Here is a 22,822-nt window from a genome sequence, read left to right as displayed (position 1 = left end):
AAGATTATATCATGAGCTTATTATTTCCACTAAGTTAGTAATCTGTAATGTCTTCTTTGCGCGACTATGAGAGAGATGGAAATTCTTCGACAGTGCAAGTTGAGAGTAACAAAAAACCCTTTGAATAATGACCATGGCGAATTGATAAGTACTTTATTTTCAAGTCGTATCGTCTTATTTTTGAAGTATAGTGTACGAAAAAAACCTAGGCTGAATATCGAGCATCTGTAATTCGAGTCACTGATAGATATGCTCTCATGTGGCAGAGGAAGGCGATGGCTGCGTCGGCCGGAACGTCGCTCATTTATCCTCCAACTCGATGTCGTGGTCGTACCCTTCGTTGACTTTTCCGTTTGTGCTCTTTTCCGGCATGCCGTCCTTCTTCTCCACATATGTCTCTGTGACGTCACTTGCCATCTTCTTCCTGCGATCGATAAAGGGGTATAATGTTCGTAATTTCGTCATGATCATTTGATTTTCATTTCATATCATTAAATTTATAAGTTTCGTCACAAATTACCATTGGAGCATATATCCATAAATCAATGAATAGTAACAAAAAATAAGATATCTGAAAATTCAGGGGTACATGTATACCGGCTTTAAATTATATTTCAGTAATACAAAAGGTACGATAGAGTATGTTACATTCATATTAGTTGATTAAGATTATGTGTGGTGATCCTACAGAAAAGCAGATGCTTGCTGGGGTAGGTCCCCAGAAAAAAAGTCAGACACAATCACTAACACACACATAACACTGTACGCACGCAAGCGCACCTGGACCAGCGTGGCGTGCGCACATACACACACTCATACTCATACTCGCACACAAACAAACAAGCACAAACATTTGCTGTGCAATGTAAAAACTATCACAGACAAGACTGCATGAGAAGTTCCCACTCTTAAAAAGATAACAAGGTCCCCTTCTGAGGTTGTTCATCATCCATTCAAGCCTAATAATGTTACTGACAAATCTGTTCTCTGCACTGCCTAGAATTTCGACAGTCAGAACACCAAATAAAACCCGTATCAAAGACACTCATAAAGATCGAACCGCTTTACTAAAGAAAATCATTGTGACAGAAATATTTCGGTACTTTTGCATGAAATTTAATAAAACATCGTGTCTCGGATAATAAACGGCATGTAACTTAGAAGAATTTCAAATCTATCAAGTTTCCGTCAGAGATTATTTTTCGAGATGGATTCCTGCCTGGAGGTTAATTGCACCCTTAGACGCAGTGTTTTGTTTAATTGTGATGGTGTGTTATACCTTAAATACCCCCTCCTTTTTACAAATGTGTAAAGCTGGAAAACTAGGAGTTCTGGCCTCACTTGCTCCACTTTCATTATTTGCACGTACAGAACTTAACAGGAAGAGCAGCGACAGTATTAATGACCTAACATGCTCAGCGTTGGAATTCATTTTTACGATTAATGATATGTTTTATTTGTCAATCAAGTGATGTTGTTATCAAAATGCTGTCATCAGCATGCTTCATTTCTACCACTGCTATTCTCATTTTCTGAATTGGTCCACCCTTGATAATTGGTACTTTAACTGTTTCGCGATCGCCCAGTGGGCACTATACTCTACCAACGTACGTTCCAAACAGCTCTCCCTCCTCGATGGTCTCCGGCAGCTTCTCGCCTAGAGTTTCGGGTAAGAGGAGGATGAGCAGACCGGCGGCGATCGAGGCGACGCCAAAGATAAGGACAGGCAGTGGCTCCCACGTCTCGTTGAGGAGAAGGATGATTGGGGCTAGGATTCCGGCTATACGAGCGCTCATGGAGCATAGCCCGACACCGACACTCCTGATGGGGAGAAGTGGTACGGGTACAGGGAAGATGACAAACCGTAGCAAAGATGATGTCAAGTGTCAAGGGGACGTTTGCGTAGGGAGGGCGTGGCGGGGTAAGGAAAATAGGGACATAATGTTTCAGTTTCGGCGGCTTTTCGTATTTTCTAGATATATTTCGAAGTCATGACAGAGCAGGAAGGACTGCAGGGAAATGTCATACAGAGAAAATTCTAATAGGCAGGGGATAGGTACTTTGTAATTAACATGAAGTTTACATGATTCTCAAATTACTTCGTTTGTTTGGTGACTGATAGCAATCCTAAATAGCATTGATAGATAATTCACTAAGATATTGCCTGTACTATAATAAGGTGACTGCGACTTAACACATAACTGTTCTTTTTTTTCAAACGTTCTGATACTGATAACTATAAACATAGCCACCCCTTCTGTTTGTGAGCGACAACTAACCTGACCGGTGTCGGGAAAAGTTCGGCCGAGTAGACGTAGATGATGGCGAAGGAGGCCGAGATTCCAAACTTGCCAATCATCGCCACGGTAGTGCGCCATGGTCCCAGAGCTACGGTGTAATAAGCAGGAGGAGAACAGGGAGGATAAAACCGTTGGAGAATAGCTTCCAAGAGTCCTTTATATTTCTTTACAGATCACATTTTGTCACCTATGATTAGTCATGTATGTATCCAAATTTCTGAGTGCTAACCATCATGCAACATAGCCAAACTTCTCTTGGGGTTATCACTTATATGATGTGTTGCGAGTGGCTCTCCATGGTGAAATGCAGCCTACATGATAATAATAGCTGCAGATTCTAGCTTGAGTTGCAACTTCATTACATGACTATCTAAACCCATTGTGTTTAATGAAGCCAACCAGTACACTAATCAACGCAACTGCTTACTTTAACCCTATTCTAACTGGGGGGGGGGGGGTCAAATTGATCAAATTGACCCCCCCCCCTTGACGTTTCGCGCCACGATTTCGCAACGCGCAAAGATTTTGCCGCGTCGTTTCATGACTTTTTTCATTGAAGTCTCCCGCATATTTTGAGACCAAATTTGCGACGTCCGGGGACACCGTTTTGAAGTTACGTAGTGTTTTGCACATGCATGTCAACCAAAAAACAGCTCAAATTCACGATATCGTGTGCAAATCCAGTGCAAATTGTGTTTTTTGGTTAAATTGATACAAATTAGATTATTTCAACTTTTAACCATTGAAATTAATCAATTCTAGCGTAGATAAGCCTGAAAGAGTGCCTGCAACATATTTTGGCAAAAAACAATAGAAAACAAAAGGTCGAAAAAACAATAAAATACATTAGAAATTAACAAAACAATAAAAAAACAAAAGAAATTGATTTCGATTGCGTTATTTTTTTACACGAAAATTGTTTGATGTGTCTTGAGGAATTCTAACACAAAAATTTAGCAATCCTCCAGTCTTGTTAATGGAGTTATAGGTGAAAATATGATTTCATGCACAAATCTGCGTAATTAATTTATTAAAAATAGAAAGGTAATATTTTTCTATTGTATGACCATGTAATCTTGGAGTTGACATCCAGCTCTATCTTCAGGCAAAATTTCGCGGCGATCGCGCAATCGGCGGCCGAGATCTGAAGGGGGGTCAAATTGACCCCCCCCCCCCCAGTAAAAACTTGGTCTCAAATAGCCCAGTTAGAATAGGGTTAACAGGGGACAATAATGAACAGAGTGGGGTCTCTATCACAATATAAAGTGTGGGAATTTCTAACTCTCTTGGGGACCGGGCTGCTAGCGGAATACGTACGAGTGAAGATGGTGCACAAACAAGCGATACCGCCGCCCATCATGTAACCGAACATGCTCCATTTCCGCCCGAAGTAGTCGATAGCGAAGATGCTGCTGATGTAGGCTGGCACCTCGACGGCGCCCGAGATGAAAAAGGCAATGTAGTCGTTGACACCGAGGTCAGAGGTGCTCAGAGAGAGGCCGTAGTACACCAGAGTGTTGACAAACCTGGATGGGAGGGGTGTGGGGAGGTGAAAGTATGAAGTATGGCGGCAAGATATTCCACAGCCCTTATCAATCATACGATGAAACAATATTTTGTCTGTAATGTATAAACTCTCTCCTATTCACTTATTGCCCATTGGGAAATTGTTCCAATTCTTCAGATTTTGATTTGGTGCTCTGACATGTTAAACACTTTATGATGAGACTAAATGCAGTCAAAAGTATTTTTTTTAAATCAGTATATACACATTTACACACTCGTTATTTGTATGTATGATAGATTATACAGAAAGGGCTCGAAACTATCTTTTTTTTTTTTTGGTGGCCGTTCGGGCCACTAAAATCTTTAAAACTGAAATTTTGGTGGCCCGAAAAAGATATGTAGTGGCCCGTAATTACAAAAAAAAAAGTTACAATCCATTTTGAATATTAGTTGCCCGACAGGGCCACAAAAAGATAAATTAGGTGGCCAGACACCACATTATGTACGCCCTATATCTTTGAAGAATTACGTATTATGTGAATATAATGTAGAAAGACAGAATTCAGAGAGAGAGGAGAGAAATATGCTGGGTTTTTCTTTTATTTATTGTGTATTTGTTTGCTTTATTTACATTTCATGACGTCTCAAGTATAGAAAGTAAAATTCAGCCAATAAAACAAGTCGAAGATGTGCGTAATTTTTTGCTTGCATTTTATGAACTCCAAACCAAATTTAAACGGTCCCCTTGTCTCTAAAACTTGCTGGATCGAACGTGTAGGCCTAAAAATAACTCTAGTTTCAGTGAATTGCCTCCGATGAAGCAAAAACGGTGATATAAGAAATGACAGCAGGTCTCAGATCTACTCCCTCTTCTTCTACATTCTTCTTCTTCCTCTTCTTCTTCATCACTTCTTCTTGCTATACGTAACTTCGGTTTGTTCATCAAAATTGGATCTTGCCAACAGCCATGTCTGAAAATATCTTTATCCACGCGCTTTCTCTACTATGATGGTGTCATCGCATTTCCTTTAATATCGAGAATGCAATTTGGAGCTCTTACCAGTTAAACATGCAGTTCAGTGTTCTGACTCGCAGATTTGGTGTCCTGAAAAGTTCGATCATTGATGGGGGTCTCGTATTTGCAGCTGCCTCCTACAACAAACAGAACAGAGTCAGAGTGTTTACATAAAAAGAACTTGCCGGGAAACGAATAGACTGTAATATGGCTTGTTGTTTTTTATTTGTTCATTCATTCATTCATTCATTCATTCATTCATTCATTCATTCATTCATTCCCTCTTTCATTCATCCATTCACTCATTTGTTCAATCACCAATCCATTCGTTCACTCACTCATTCATTTACTCATTCGATCTTCCGTGCACGAATTCACCCGTTCATTCATTCACTCATTCACTCAATCCTTCATTTTGTCAGTCACTACATGCTTTATCAATTCATTTCATCTTAGCAGGTTGCTTGGTATACAACATAACTTACTAGTACTTCCTATATTTAAAAAAATGAGAATGAAAGACATCTGAAATCATTCAAACTACAAATCAAGCAATTCGGAGAATTAAGATGAATGTCTGATTGAAATTGCTTTCTACTTCTTTCAAACCGTGAAAAGAAGGTTGCAGATTTTAGGAGATTCCCAAATCGTTAATGTTATTACAAGTGATTTTTGTTTTAATGCTGGACAGCTGTTTGTATTAGAATGTGAGAGTGTCATATGGGAAACAATCATTCGTCAAAAGAACTGAGTCCTTTTAGTGGATGATAGCAATCTTAATAGTATGAAAAATGGAGCTGAGATTGGCAAGAATCGATGAGCAAGAACTTATTTTCTGTTACCCAAAAAAAGTGATGTCTATATGTTTTTGTCGAAAAATGAAATAAAATTTGAAATGAATTGAATTGAATTGAATTGACTTTTGAGATTTATTCACACTGCGTGTATGAAAGATGGTAGAGCAAGCCCAACAAATGTGTAAATTGCTACAGGAAACTTTTTTCTTTGTCTCTTCAATTCTTCAAGATTATATGAGCCGTGCGGCGTATGGTATGCTGACGTCATGAGAGTAAAGTGTCATGTGACGCCAACAAACCAATCATGTCGTCGAGATGAAAGAAATATTTTTTAATCATTGGTACAGTATCAATAAACGTCAAGCTTAAGCTTTTTAACTAAATCGTCATTTTTTCGTCTTTCTTCTTTTATACAATGTGAGAATCCATTGAGTAACGAGGAAAATAGATCGGTTTTCTGATACATCAATCTACAATGAATACCTTAACCAGGGCGATGTAACAGGAGAGGTTATTTCTTACAACCGCGAAGGTTGCAAAAGGGTTACTCGATATGGCAATGGATTATAAAGGCACTTACTACTTTTGTAATAGAGTTGATGCGGAAAGGTAAACCAGTAGGCCTAGACGAGTTTACACAGGAGTGGGGGAAATGCGTGTGAATTAATTTTCATTGAGATGCAGGGTTGTTAGCCATTCAAAAAAAAAAAAAAACGATTATACAAACAAACTAGAAAAACACTCGGAGAGAGCAGACCTCCGCCAAGCAGCTCACTTCCAACCAAAGTGTGATTTCCACTCGATATGATAGTCTTACATTTATCATCTACATGAGATTCCTTGCCCATCAAAACATACCCTTTTTGCCGACCAGCCGTCGCGTCGCTGCATTCATGCCTCCGCCGCACTTTCTGGCCAACAGCGCATGCAATTAGTGGCCCTGAGAGTTGCAAAAGCAAGCGCGCCATCTAGCGTTCATTATAAACATCACCAATAACAGAATCCTTCAAAATATTGAGAAAAAGTCATGGATCCAGACAGTGATCCAGATAACTATCAAAATTGAATCATCTCTTTCTTGTGTCATCATCAACTTTCCTTGAAAACTTCATCCAAATCTTTTCTCATGTTTTTTAATTGTTTTACGAACCGACAGAGAACCCAACGCCGGTTAAAACAAAAAACAAAACAAAACAAAACAAAACAAAAAGCCAAAACATATAACCTCCATGACGGAGGTAAAAACCCAAACATGTGATACTCCGTACTTGTTCCTTCAGTTCTTCCTCGGAAAAGAGCGGTGTTGGCAAATCGACCTTGTTGACTTTCCCCGCTTTGACAATGATCTTGGTAGCCTGCTCCGTGCGCCCTCTAGTAATCAACCATCGTGCAGACTCTGGAACGAACCTGTGGAGTCGACAACAGATGTTTTAAAAGTTTAAATGCATGCTGAATTTTAATTAATCAATGCATGGCAGTTAGCAAAAAATTTAAAGTAAAGGGTCAAGAATACGATAAGCGATCATGCACAAAAGGAGACTAAATTCCGGGGTAGAAACAACATTAAAGCATAAGAATTACAAAATAAAACCAGTCCTAAATAATACCTATGATTAGTGGGTCCTGAACAATTATTTGAAAGCGGTACAAAATAGCGTATTTGGCATATATAACTTCTTCTTCTTCTCCTCTACTACTACTACTACTACTACTACTTCTTCTTCTTCTTCTTCTTCTTCTTCTTCTTCTTCTTCTTCTTCTTCTGGTTAAGTCTGCCTCCTTCAATCGGCTGAAGATTCTTGCAGACTGTGTGTGTGTTCACCGAAACTCAAGTCCATTCGAGTGTTATCTACTTTATAATACAGTTTGTTTACAGCTATTTACAAGCACATAAATAGCAAATACGAACAACGAATAAGAACAACCATATTGTAAGCTGTTTAAATTTCATGTGGAACATGAAGAGGAAATCCAGTCCAAATATAAGTTAGTCTGATAAAAAAGAGTAAAATGTTAAGAGTTCACCGGTAAATATCTAACTGAAATCGGATGAAAAATAAGGAAGTTGTGACATTTTGAAGTTTTAATAATTTCTGCACAACAGTTCTTGTACAGTGAATATGAATATGCAAATGAGTGAGCTAACCGTGTCGTAGCCTCACAATTTCCAGTGATGGTGTACAAAAAATGATGAAAATTCAATCTTTCGATCATTGAAGTCTGAAACATGACGTTATTCCTGGTTGAATAACTTCAGAATAGTGATCAGTTAGATATACGAGGATTTGAGCCTCTGGCAGAGTTGCATTTGAATGAAAACTAGAAATGTCAAAATTTTATGTACAAATTATATGGAAAATTGTGAGGGAATGACATGCCCACTTTGTCATTTTCATATTTTATTGACTGTTCAAGAACTGTTTCCCGAAGAAAAAAATAACGAAACTTCAAAATGTCATAACTTTCTTATTTTTCATCCGATTTCTAGCAAAATTATACCATTGAACTCGTAATATTTTACTCTTTTTATCAGACTAACTTATATTTTGACTCGATTTCCCCTTTAAAGAAAATGATACAGGCGTGGGGCAAAAGCAGCGGCGATATGACGACACTCACGGAAATGTGAGAAGCATGATGAAAGAGGGCGCGCTAATCACGAGTTGAAGAATCCACCAATCACGGATGAAGTAGGCCAGCAGAGCCAGGAGCATGTAGCCGAAGGAGAAGAAGAGCTCAATGACGATGCCTGCCACCGTACGTTTGCTTGGCCCTACCAGCTCCGTGCCTTTCATCCAAAACAACATAACGAAAGTAGGATGCAAATTAAACGGATGATAACAACAGGAATACAGATGATACGTTTAGACTAAATGATACAAATTAAACGATTTTTTAAAAAGCAAATACCACAATAAAAATAAAGCAACACTACAAGGAAAACAATTCCCTACACCTTGCGTTTCGTTGTGGTTAATGTTGTAGAGTTGGACGCACATGTCCAATCCTGATGTTTGTCCCACAACTGCATCTCATTCTCATTCTTTGAAGACTTCCTTTGAACATATTATATTCGAGTTTTCTATAGGCCAATACGTGTATAGCTGTCTCAGTGTATACCATCATCAATCTATTTGCACGCGATGTCATTGTCTTACCAATCACAAAAGCCATAAGGAAGACGCCCATGTTAGCCGCAGCCAAGATGACCCTCAGAGTTGTAAAGGTGACGTAGTTTGGGGAAAAGGCGATTGCTGCTCCCAGAATTCCCTGCAAGGCCAGGGCGATGTACAGCGCGATTCGCCGACCAATGCTTCAGGAGAAGTAAGTCAAATTCAAATTCAACAGTCAAAAACAAATTTATTTCAATTTTTCAACAAGTCATAAATTATACATTTTTGTTGACAAATGACAAATGCATGATGTTAACGGTATACACTGTGAAAGGACCAGTGTACAACTATAGCGAAACATCATGATACATCATTATGTAATAAATCACCAAGAAGAACTTCTAGGTATCTTTTACAGTGCACTCCCGTTACAACGAACACGGTTAAAGCAAAATACGGATACACCGAAGTAAAATTCAGGGCTAAAACTTATCACCTACAGTTATATATCTTTATGCACTTTATTTGTTTGGATATAACGAAATTCCGATGATTATAATGAAAGAAAATTTTTATCAGACCAGCTTATATTTGGACTGGATTTTTCCCTTTAAAGAGAGATTAACAGAGGAACCTGCGAGAAAATTGATATAAGCAGTTATATACGTGCTTCTCGTCATCACGCTTTCTCCTTGTAGTTCTTGAAGTTCTGGTATCATTAGGAATTATATTTATATTGTAATCTGGCTCCTAATCGGATTTGTTGAAGCAAGCAAATCAACATTGTTTTGCCCAACATTTCTGACATTATAACACATATTCATTTCTTATTTTCATTCTTGTTTAGGATTGAAATACATTGTATGTTCGTAAATTAGATCAGCTGTATGAAACTAGCCTGGTAGCCGAATTATATGGAAAAGCGACATGACTATGGGCATTTTTTTTCTATACTAGGGAAATCATGTCATTTCCTGACATATATGTTTTGCTTGAAGACTGCTGTTCCTTTTTGCATGCACTATGAAATCTAACAACTGCGGTATAGCGGCGTAGCCTATCAAATCTGTTCTGTACATATCGAGTTCTGCTGCAAACCACTGTTTTTTACTCACATGTCTGAAATGGCGCCAAAAATGACCGATCCGAGGAGAACTCCAACAAAGAAGAGAGACTGGGCTAAGTTGGTCAGGGTGGCCTGGCTGCACACCAAGTCGAACTTTAAGAGAAGAAATTTTATGATAATTAGTGACCGAAGGGAGATGACATCTACAAAACCTTGCTTATGATCTAGGACAGTCACTGACAGTACGACAACAGACACTGCTGTCATGGCATTTCAATTCAATTCAATTCAATTCAATTCAATTCAATTCAATTCAATTCAATTCAATTCAATTCAATTCAATACAATTCACAATTATATTGCTTAAAAAGGTAAAACATTACACAGATTTCTTTATTGGGTTACGTCTATAAGAAGCGAACTGGTTACCCGAAAGGGTCGGGTAAGGTGCTTCCTATTGCAATATATTATATAACATAATAATTATAAAGAGTACACATACAGTATATACATATATATATATATATATATATATATGTATATATATATATATATATGTATATATATATGTATATATATGTGTATATATATATATATATATATATATATATAACTGATAGAATCAATTGATACGTGCATACATACATACATACATGAATACAATTGCAAATGCAACAAAATAATTATGGAAATGAGTTAAAGTGAGGCATCAAATAAAGTATGATATTGGCGACAATGTACGATGGCTCATTTGAGTATGTTTCAAGGTTTATCGAAGAACATCACTTGTTTACTAGAGTTTGACTGTACAATGACTATCAAAATTCATCGTTTGTTTAAAATATAATCGAAAGAACTCCACCGCCATAAAGAAATAGGCTATCACATACTGACACATGCAATTTAAAAGAATGTTAATTGTCGTTTAAGATTTTACCTCCTGGACCACAGATGAGTGATACTGGCTGCGGTCGTACACCCAACCATCGTTGCAAGACGTCACGTCGGTGTTGTTGTAATTGGCGGGGTCGAGGTCGGGGCTGAACTGGAGGTCGTCTACGATGACGTACTTGGAACACTGGAGCTCGTCCTCCGTGCCGTTCACCGGCATGCTGGCGTTCCTCTTCGCCTCGGCGCATTGCTCCTCCGTCAGGTCCCACTGGGTACATTCCACGTCCTCCCAGCCAGCAACCTGCATCAATATAGAAGCCTTCATCAGTTGCATTGTCATTTTGGTCTGAGCACTGTAGTAATTCTTCTCAGTTGTATTTAGATTTTCAATTCAATTCAATCGTTTATTTATTTCTATCAAGAAAATAACACATGATACAAAGCGGTACATTTGTCAATTCGACTTTCATCCAGTTTGGATGAACAGATCATTGAACACAATATAAAATATATCAGTATACGCGAATGGTATTGAAGTGAAAAAAGGAATAATGCACACTTTGCCAGAGTAACAAAAAAGAAGTTATCATAACGATGGGAAATAGTGTTCCACTAATACCCCGTTCCCACTGCCGATCAGATCAACTCGATCAAGCGAGATCAATCCCGATCACCTATTTTTACCAGAGCAATCCCGACCAAATGCTCGATCGTCCTTCAACACGATCCCTTCCCGACCGCTATTCGATCTTATACGATCCACACCCGACCATTCTCGACATCTCCAGAATCTCTCCTCGACAACCACATAGATCTCTACTCGAACATCCCGATCTACACACAATCAATACACGATCGCTACACGGTCAATACTCGATTTCTACTAGACTTCTTAGACCAGCTCGACATGACACGATCTGTGTAAGATCTTGCATCGAACGGGTCGGCAGGTTCGTAGAGTGATCGAGTGAAAGAAGAATTGGTTACAGTTATTCGTTTGGTTACATGAGACAATTCAGTATTTATACTTGAATACGGCATGGGCCAAAAGAGTGCTATAGAACTGACTATCAATTTCAAAAGCATGAATGAACGAAAGAAATGATTATCTTTGGTATATGTTTTCCCGGCCAATTTCGCACTTTTGTCAGTCTATTTGATGAAAGGTTCATTCAATTTAGCGAAATCCTCGTCACTGCACATTCTTTCATTCAAAATTGCAAGTTGTTCGTTCAATTAGCATTCCGATCCATGAGATTTGCACATGACGATTGTGCCTTTCGAATTCGTAAAAGGGGCATTCAAATTGGCACGTGCTCTTCAGTCATTCAAATTCGCCAGCACTGGCGAAAGGGGTACTTCAGTCATCAATTTCGCGTATGGGCAGTCAAATTCCTAACATGTTCATTGAAATTAATGCCATGTTATTTCTTTTTTGAAAAGTTGATAACATTTAGACGCGTATTTCTATGTGACTTATTGTTTCATCCACGCACTGTTAAGTAGTAAAAGTATCGTATTTTTGACCATTACTCGAGTCTGCTGTTCTGTAACGCCCCTTTTCTTTCATACATGCCATTTTAGGCCTACATGTACCAATACTATTATATAGTTTAACTTCATCTTCTTCCAGTCATGACGGCACAAGTTAGATATAGACGTATTACAATTTTCTCAAGGGGACAGAAAAAGAATTATAGGAATATTTGATGATCATAACCTTGACTTCCTAGAACTGGCCGACACACGGAATAAAGCGCTCAACGGCGAGATAAGTTGTGGCCATGCACATGTTGCATTATCTTCAGACTTGAAGAGTCACTAAGCATATTAAAGAAAAAAAAATGTTGCCAAAATGTCTAAAATGAGTACGAAAATATGAAACGTAATGACGCTTGGAGAAACAGTAACTAAGTTATAAAAAAGAAAGAACCAAACCATAAACATGCGTGCTAAATTGACTGCAAAAGATGTTAAATTGATTGCCAAAAATGAATTTAAATGAACGAGAGCAGCATGTCCGTGATCACGTGAGTATATAACTCTAACTGAATGAACGAATAACGAAATGGTGCTTGTTTTACGAGTTTCAATTGAAAAAGTGTTAATTAGAATGAGGCTAAAGGTAATTTGAATGCTCCAAAATGAATTTGAATGAAGAGATCATAAAACTGAACTTCCGAACATGTCATCTATGCTTTGTGCTAACTTGAATGCAGCTATTAGGAATTGGACTGACAAAGATCGAAATTGGGCCGGGAAAACCTATAGTTGATAGAAGAACACTTCCTATTTTGAAACCACAATTATCAATTCTCGCGCAGGCGTTTCGATTATATAGTCATTTTTCCTGAAAAAAAAAAACGATGATAAAGACTGATCACTCTGTTTGTGAGCCAATCAAAAAGGTACCCCCCCCCAAAAAAAAAAAAAAATGCATTCACTTGTATTCATTCATTTTATCCGTTTTTAGTAGTTACTTTTTTGACGCATTCGTTATCAGTTTTTAACGGCTGCACTATCGCTCAGTTCAAGTAGGATATCATTGCCCAAAGTTACAGATTTTGTAAATCACAAATTTTCATGGAGATCAAAGCGCCTGCATAAAGATTGATTATCATTGTGTTAAATAGAATTTGAGGTGTTTTTTCCTATTGAACAATGTCACGATTTCATTCAGTCGCTCATATCTTTTTAAATAAGAGACAGTTTTGTAGCCTTCTGTCTGCCGGGACACCATGTATAATATAATAGGTTCGTTCATATGCATTCAATATTTGCATTGGATGTGAAGAATAGCAAATCAAAGTTTGATCTCTCGTGAAAAAAAAAAAATTACACCGCCACGCTTCGTAAGTGCATTACATATAGGTGGCTGAAATTAACTTGGTCTAAAATGAAACATAGGCCTATATGCCCATAAATGCACCATCATGTAGAGTTTTAAAAAAATGACTGTCCTACAACCCTATTGAGTCGTGTTATCTTTGTCATTATTGTTCTCATTATTTAAGAATGAAAAAGTGAATGCAAAATATGTATGTATTCATTGATAAAGTATAAGCCCAAGAGTGTGTAAAAGGAAATACATGTATTACATTAATTTCTAAATTCATGAAGTGTGCTGATATGTGGAACAGAGTACATTATTATGAAAATTAAAACAATATTACATTTTACATTAGCAAAAATGATGAAAATCTTGGTTGTTTATTTTTTTGTCAACTCATCCCAGCCAATCGATATCAAGGTGGACTTCAAGCAATGTACATACAACTCTCAATAACCAAAACCTTATCAAGCGAAGCAAAAGTGTAACATCTACGTAAATAAAAGTAAAGTAAGTCAATGAGCATTTATGAATCTAAGTTACAACTAACACGTAAGCGTAAGAAATAGATTTTATATCAACGTAATCAACTTCAACTTTGAAACAGACAAGCTAGCAATAGAATTGAAGAAACATTTCTCAGTTTATAACTAAAGTAAATAATCTAGAAAATTTCCTTTCACGTTACAGTCATATTGCCAGAATACCGAATTTTTCTCAGTTTCAGTCGTGTTTCCTTTCTTTCTTCTGAAATGTTTGTCTGGAAAGTCTAATTCTACCATGTCTGCTGTTTAGGATTTGTTGTCCTTTCTCTCTTCGTGGCCCTTTTCTTTTCTTCAGTGGGCCAGGAGTGGCTGAAGATACTGACGACATTTAACTTTTTAACGTGATCAAGGACTGCATATATTTTCATGAACAATAAATGAGTGCTAAGAAAGTACGTCTGCACCTGCTGCAACCACTATTAAAAAGTGCTCGGTATTTGATCGAGTGCCGGTCGAAGCATGATCGAGTTTAGTCGAGTATCAGTCGACAGCAGTCCTGTAGCGGTCGTGCAGCGGTCGAGTTATTTATGAAACTGATGAATCCTGGATCGAAATGATCTGAAATCAATCGTGTCGCATTCGAGTATAACTCGAGATGATCGGGAACTGAGCTCGGGGAAAAATCCGTCCCGACCACACTAGATTTCTATACGACCGATTCCCGATAAGCTCGATCTCTTCTCGATCACTACCCGAGCTGTTGGTGTTCGGGCTTCCTACTCGAATATTTTGGACATGTCCAAAATTATCGTGAAGGAAGCAAGAGCGATGCCGATCAAGGTAGATCGACCCCGAATACCAATGCCGAGCGAGCCCGAACAGGCCAAAAAAGCTTGATCGGGATTGATCGAGTTGATCTGATCGGCAGTGGGAACGTACCATAAAAGGCTAACCTTGTAGAACGTGGAATACTCAAAAGAAATTGATTTATACTTTGTCGTTGGTGTAGTTGTTTAAAAGCACTTTCAATCAGTCAAAACCATATAAAATGTATTATATTTCATATGCATATTGTCACAAAAGTAATATTGATACTACTGTCTTTGTGATTTTCATTGTCGTCATCTTCATCATCAAAATAATAGACACCCTTCTTGCCATTATTTCGTTATCATAATTGTAGTTCTGTAAGATGGAGAGGGAGGAATTGCGCTTGACTTCGCTGACACCAGTGTCGCTAGTGCAAACTACAAATCACTTTCTTCATAAATAACAACTACGTCGCTGGTGTTTTCATGAATTGCATGAATTACGGGCTTCCCGTATAATCTTTACAAGACACAATTTTAAGTTGAGGGAATCAAACCAGTCGCGTTGAGTTAGCTTGAAAACATGAAGATTCGTTAACCAGTCTTTGATGTGGCCTCGGATAAAGAAACTCAAGACTTCTTTTCTGATTCTACATCTCACCATGACGGGTACCCAGAGGAGTTAAACAATGGCAATTGCCATGATTGCTATCACTAGACGCTCACAATGAAAAATAGGCATCAAATATTCCGAAAAGCTTGAAAGGCCGGGGTTCGAACGAATGGAGAATTCGAGTGAATGATAGAATTCTGTTTCACTTCTAATGTAATGGATCATGGCAGGGTTACGCACTTGCAGCTTTTGGAGAGCGAATTTACGAAATAGACTGTGGCATTCGTTTACTCTGGGGAGACTTACATTACACTGTTTATAACATGTTCCACAAATCTCTACGCCTCCAAGGTAGCAATACGCCCAAGTGACATCTTAAACCCTCTCACACTGCGCGATTTTGACTTCAGCACATTATATATTTGAGGTACGAAAAAAAATGAATATCTATACAGAAGGGTCATTCATGATATTTGTGTAGAGATCAGCAGATTTTATACTGAGAAGAGAGTACACTGTAAAAACATCGGTGTTAGATTGATCACCATGGGTGTTAAATCTAACACCGATCAAACTTCAATAGAGGACCACATCCACAGGTGTTGAAAATGTACTGTGACGGTGTTAAAAAGTGTTCGCCTGGCACTTCGTGGTGTTAATTTGACACTGTGGCTGGTGATATTTTTGACACTGCGCTAGAGTTAATTCAATAATGACACCGCATGGAGTTGATTTGATATTGGTGGTGTTAATTTCAATGATATAACACCCGTCCAGCTTCAATAGGGGACCACACCAACTGGTGTTACTGTGGTGTAAATGTGTTTACACATTTTTTTCAAAAATCAAGTACTTTATCGGAAAATTCTTTATTGTCTTGTTGAAGTTCAAAATTAACAAGAAGTGCAGTAACTAAGAAACGATTCAAAAAACAATTTTAAATTTTGAAAAGACACCCGGAGGTGTTACTCTAACACCATGAATGAGCACCGGAAATTTAACACCAGATCGGTGTTTCATATCTAACACCGGACTTTTTAGGCCTACGTGATAGTTATAAAAATAAAGCAGACTGCAAATATTTATTTATTGTTTTGTTGAGTTTTAGTGTCCATAGAAGACTTGAAGGGATATGCCTGGAAGTTTCTGTTTAACTCTATACTCTCGTCAGAATCCTATGCGCATTGCATGACCTGCGCGGAGAAACCGATCTAAAGATCTACGGATAAGACGAACCCTTCCCCCTCAAAAAAAAAGAAGAAGAAGAATGAAATTTGCATTTTTGATGTTTTTTCTTTGTGACAGTAAGCTCAGGCCTGCAAGGATGTTTTTCACATGTTTTTGAACCATCATAGGAAATTATCTACAATTAACACAGAAAACAATTTTAAAAAGACAGAGTTATGAAGTTAAGATAACCATCACTGGGAATAGGGTAGACAAATATATCTGGTAATGTTATTTCATGAGCCATAAAAGCGAAGATAGTAGTTTTAATCTTTAAGGTTGTCAAAAAGATCTTTCATTGATTTAGATAAAAAACTAACACAATTGTTGATGTAAAACTTCAAAAAAAGGAATTTCGATTGAAACGTTTCTAATTGCAGATCTACACACCGTAGACTTATACTAAGATCTATCTGAAGGTGAATCGTGTGTTCTGAAGGTTGAGAGGGTTGATTGATTGAACAAGCGTTGAACAAGCGTTGTTGTTCTGAAAGTATCAACCAGAGTTTGAGCATCATTGTTGAATAGAATTGTACAGAATAGATTTTGTTTTACGTGACCATTATGACAGCATTGAATGTTTCGCAGCATAATTTTTTCTTGCACTTAAATTTCTAGGGGGTAGATTCAACAGAATTTATAAACTTCACTCCGACATCTATACACTCAGTTTGGGGTTAAGTCCTATGAGCCTTTCTAACCCCAAGTAATGTATGAGTGATGGAGGCACTCTTATCTCGTGTATCCTAAAGTATATAACCTGATCCTGGTGGCAATTTGACAAGTCTCATTGTAAACAAATGACGTGCATTTAAATCTCATTTGGATAATTATGTAAAGGTAAAATATGCAATCGTCATATTGTATACTTTCGTCGGAAATGAAATGAAATGAAATAAAATGAAATGAAATGAAAATGAAATGAAATTCAGCTGCCTGTTTCATGTGTACTAGAAATTTGGATTAGAAAAAGTACACTGGAAGCAGGAATATAAGGTTTACTATTCATACGTATGACTTGTACGATGTTTATGATTTGTACTGAATTCACATTCTGACACGTGTACGCAAGTGAAAAGATACCTCAGGTCTGCAGGTCATGAAACGCATTGCATATTTTGTATGCATATGTTCAGAATGTATGTTGGAAAATAAGACTTTATTTTGATATTGCTCAGTCATGTATAATGCATGCTGGGAAAGGAAACGAAAGACAAAGGCAAAAATCGTGGGAAAGATAACAACTTTAAGACAGGTCAAGACAAACTAGACCACGTATCGAATCTACAATCTATAATTAGGTGCCATGTAGGCAAACAGTGATGTTACAGCTGAACTTAAATGTTTTTATCTGCACCGAATAACCGTCCATAGTACTAAAGTAGGTCGTTTATAATACAAGGTATATCCGTCAGACATGAAAACACAGATAACGAACATAATGTATGACCGACAGTGAACCATTATCACAAACGCTGGGACTGTTTGCATTTTTAAACAATAACATTGTGTACGGAGTTATCACAACGCTTTGCAGCTCCGATCCAGCATGTCCAGGCAGTTTGATGTTGTACTGTAATGTATTAACAAGGAGGTTCTAGAGAATGGAGTCACAACCGTCTTATTTCCTTTGCTAGATGTTCGAAGCTGCCGCCCAAGAATTTTTGAAGCATATGTCGGACGGGATCTGCCGCGCAGATACGAAGACAATTGACTCGTGTCTCATTGCATAATCACCAGGCACTTTCAAAGGAGATATGTCTTTGTGATGGTAATCACTTTTCGCTATCCCTCCTCATAAAAGGTAGATGGCATAGACACGAGGATGCGCGAATAGAAACTGAGCCAAAAAAAAAAAAATGCTGAAATAAAAATGAAAATTACTCGACTAGGCATACCCGGGGCACTAATCTGATATATCTATAAATAAAGAATTATACTTGAAGATTATTCCATATCATTTTCATTTGTGGAAATTAAGCGGAAAAGTGATACAACCACCTTTCAAGGATGGTACAGTTCTAAACATTTTCACATGATACAGCTCTGATTCATACTTTTGTACAAATTTCTGGACGGGATTGACTTTTGTTTTATATGCTTTATCATTAAGTGATATTTCATTTCATTTAATAAACAGATAAGCGAAATATGGCCAACATTATAATAACGTTCAAAATGAATCTTCAGATTGCTCAGCAAGACGGCGGCGTCGAACATCGATCATAAAAGGCACAAGTGCACCTCTGGAATTCTTTTGTCCATCAATAGAATTCTGACAACTGTCTGAATAATTACAGCCAGTTGGAACTCCACGTATAAAACCTCCCTGGTATTACACACCCTTAGGTTCGTCGCAAACAACTTCTCCTGGACGTCTATCTCAGGAAAAATTTCCTTCTGGAGAGAACACAGTGTCACACAGTGTCCCACAGTGTGAGAAACCACAATGTGAAAACAGTCTGAACACAGTGTGAACAAAGTGTGAAATCTCTTCACACTGTTAAATTCGAGAGTTTTAACAGTGTGAACACAAGGTGAGTCATCCATCTACAATGAGAAACAAAGCATTACAATGTGAACAGTCTGTGAAAACCACACCACAATGTGAATCATCTTCACACTGTTAAATTTGAGCATTTTCACAAAGTCAACTACGTGAGCACATTGTGAATACACTGTGTAAAAATGTGTTCTTTCTAATTGGGTTTGGTCACGTCATTGTTGTCTTCATAACATAGGACCAGAAAGACAGAGTATACGATATACCTGTCCGTCATGTGATAGACTTAATAGTAATCAATGTTTCATAGTTAACGTTGAAGACGTGTCTTTCCTCTGGAGGCACTCCATTAGAGACGAATGCTCTGGGAATTAATTCCTTGAGATTGGCCAACTCTTTTATGTTATTGTCGGGATTTATTTCGCAAAGTCTGTTCATGATTTCGCTTGATAAATACTGATATCGTGCCAGTCAACTTTACAATCAAAGCAGGATTCGAAACTACAAAATATATTAAGCCCTGAATATCAGACATTCAGTGATCAATTAGTTGTGTAGAAGCGGATGATAGGTGCAGGTAATCTAATCTTTCTAAGACACCTTGATCTTTCCGGATCTTAGCTCACTGGATCTTGTTTTGTTTTGTTTTTTCTAAGACCATAACCTCGCCAGACCTTGGAACTCCCACTTTCTTCTAACCTTTTATAGTCCATAACCTTCAACATGGCACTTGTTGTCGAGTGACCACGTTATCGGATAGGTGGCCATGGTAAAGGTTATGGACGATAAAATGTTAGGAGAAAGCGTAAACAGAAACCTGCATTCGTATAGGCTGGCCTAGATGTTCATTTGGTCATTTTCATTGACAGATCTCATCCATTCAGTGAGACATTTACTGTTCCTTCATTTGACACTCAATCTTGGAAAAAGCGCAATTTTCCATTGTTGTCTTTAAAGTTCATGTGCTCAGTCATGCATGACATTTGTCAACATAATTAGGCAAGAATGCAAAGAGGAAGAGTTCTTCTATCCTCACAATTAACATTTTGCTCTCCGTAGAGGACAAATATGAAATGATAGCCCTCCAAAGTTGGATTAGGCCTTCCTTTTTTTTTGATACGCACTGTTTATGATTAGATTTTTTCCCATATAGTCCTTTCCTCAGATCTTGATATTTCCAGGTCTTGATTTTCCAAAGACTTTTATCGATCGTCGACCTTGGTCTTCTAAGATCCTGATCTTTAAGTGTGTTTTTTTTACCTTAACAATCCATTCCCTTTATTGATCTTTTGTTCTTTGATCCAACTTTGCTGATTACCTAGAGGTCTGTAGTCCCGAAACTGGTCCGGAATAAAAAGAAACTGTAAACTCAGCACATTTTGGGGGACAGGTTCTCGTGCCAGACCATTTCCTGCAAAGGAAATAAATAACTCTTCTGATATTTATCACGGGACACCTAGATGGAACCAGGGAGGTGACTCACGTCCCTGATGGAACCTGGAAGAGAGTTATATCCTTAACACCAACCCCAACCTTACATAATACAGTTGTACATGTCCACAGGGATCCACTGCGCAACTCGTGGAAATGCTGATTTCCTCAGCCCAAGTGACCATAAACAAAGATCCTTGAATTTCCTTTTGTTTAAAGTATTTGGGTATTTCTTTACTCTTTACTCTTTCGTTATTGTGGTATAGGAAGGGAGAAGTGAGAATCTTCCTTGCTTAAGGAATATTACGATTTCTGACAAAAAAAGTCCTTTGGAAAAGTGTACACAAGAAGAGAGAGAGAGAGAATGCGAGGGAGGGCATGTACCGACCATATCAATCTTATGTAGATCGAATTTCTAGTTTTACACTTTTCACAGTGCAATCATAAACTATCATTGACTACTACATGCCTGTTCAAATACTTACAGGCAAGGCAAGCCAGCTAACAAACTCATGAAGAATCTGCATGTAGTCAGCGGAAGCAGCCACGAACTATAACGACCGAATCAAGACACGAACTGAGATTAACATTACTGCGACCATTTTCGACACACCGTATACATGAATCGGATTTACTCGGACCTTCTGAACATTGCAGATGGGTTCATGGAACAGCGCCATCTTTAATCCTGGCTACGTTTCCCTTTAAGGATTTGCCATGCCCAATGATGCAATCTCCTCTAATTAATAGTCATTAAGCCTTTTGTATCCCTTCTTCCCGATACACATACACACACACACACACACACACACACACACACACACACATTAAACCAAGTAAAATTCACCAATTCTACACCGTAAGTTGTTCATGTCCATGCCCAGTATTCCCATTCATGTCAAATTGCTCCTTCAGAATGGCTGTTTGATTTGATTGATAAAACAAAACTTAAACGACAATGATAATAATTTATTAAAAGGTGTGCAACGCATGGTACCCTTTACGGAATAATATGTTTGATTATTTGTTTATTTTGGGCTTTTCCCTCTTGAAGTATGATGCGCAGCAATGTGATAATTCCTCTCAGTGTCACAAAAATATCTTTGATTCCTTCTCCTTTCTTCAGTCACAACAAAAACCTATTTGGCAGTTAGAGGCTTTGATGATACTCGCCATTGTAAACAGTAGATGTCTTATTTTTATCATTGTAATCGCTATCAATAGATTTTACCTGATAAGGTCTCCTATATGAATGATATGAGTGGTCTCCAAGAGGATCCTAATAATTCTGGTGTTACCTCAGCATTAACCCATTCTTACATCCTGGTAAAGTGGCATATTCTGAACAAGGAGATGGGAATCCGTGGTGTTGAGCTCCTAGAGCACTCTCTACTCTCTGTTAGTCTGGACTGCAACATCGTTTATGACGTTATGACGTTTACACAGTTATGACACCATTTGAGGGAGAACTTTCGTCGAGATCGCTATTAAACGGAGATCAATTCTGATTTCTGTCGTTCTGACATTGACAATGACACAATTTGTTTGAACAGCCATATGCTTCCTTTACAAGGATAAACGTATAAGGACAAATTGGAGGGGTTAATGTTATAAAAGCGAAAAAAAAAACAGTTGGGCAAACTCACATTACACCAATGGTCAGATCTGCCTGCCATGAAAACCTGGGCCAACATCTGCATAGCACACATCATCCCATTAACGCACACCAGAAAGTAGATGATTTTCTGGTATCGACCAAACTCGCTGATGTGGATCAAAATATCGTCGAATCTCATCTTGATCTATTTCTGTCTTTCCCTCCAAGTCTAATTCACACGAAGATGCTGTGGTAGGATATGATTACCTCTTCAGTTTCGAGCCTGGTCTGTGCCGATTAACAGAAACCATTGGTAACACTCTGGTATCCAAAAGAGAAGGCACCGGATAGATCCACTTGTTGCAATACCTTGTCTACATGTATCAATTACACAAGAACTGGCAGGAACATGATGTGATATGAAGTCTGCTAGTGTTCGCGGGGAAATAGCAGAAAGTACCCAGTAATGTAAAGGAGCCTTGCGCGGATTGTTGGTGCGCAGTTACGTGGTGCCATTGTCCAACACCGAGAATGTTTTTTTAGGTTTGTCTGTTTTTGTTTTTGTTTTTTTGGTTCTTGGATGTGGGTTGTTGTTTTTTCTTTCGTTTTTGTTTCTCCGGTTCTGTCTGGTGAGTGTTC

General features: G+C 38.1%; 1 protein-coding gene across 1 annotated transcript; it reads right to left on the bottom strand.

Moving 5' to 3' along the window:
- Positions 1 to 300: 300 nt before the first annotated feature.
- LOC139710081 (organic cation transporter protein-like) lies at positions 301 to 22,382 on the bottom strand. Its single transcript, XM_071622025.1, has 11 exons — positions 22,233 to 22,382; positions 10,735 to 10,989; positions 9,847 to 9,950; positions 8,777 to 8,931; positions 8,238 to 8,406; positions 6,887 to 7,025; positions 4,867 to 4,958; positions 3,618 to 3,826; positions 2,280 to 2,388; positions 1,612 to 1,821; positions 301 to 424 (listed from the first exon to the last, which is right to left on the bottom strand). The coding sequence occupies exons 1-11, from the start codon at positions 22,380 to 22,382 to the stop codon at positions 301 to 303; spliced, it is 1,716 nt and encodes a 571-aa protein (XP_071478126.1).
- Between the last annotated feature and the right edge of the window lie 440 nt (positions 22,383 to 22,822).

Source organism: Diadema antillarum, unplaced genomic scaffold (genome assembly GCF_040938485.1).
Source record: "Diadema antillarum isolate AM-2024a unplaced genomic scaffold, OU_Dant_1.0 seq00001497_RagTag, whole genome shotgun sequence".
In the NCBI taxonomy this organism is placed as follows: Eukaryota; Metazoa; Echinodermata; class Echinoidea; order Diadematoida; family Diadematidae; genus Diadema; species Diadema antillarum.
The sequence above is the reverse complement of the archived record's forward strand: the minus strand, read 5'-3'. Positions and strand labels throughout refer to the sequence as shown.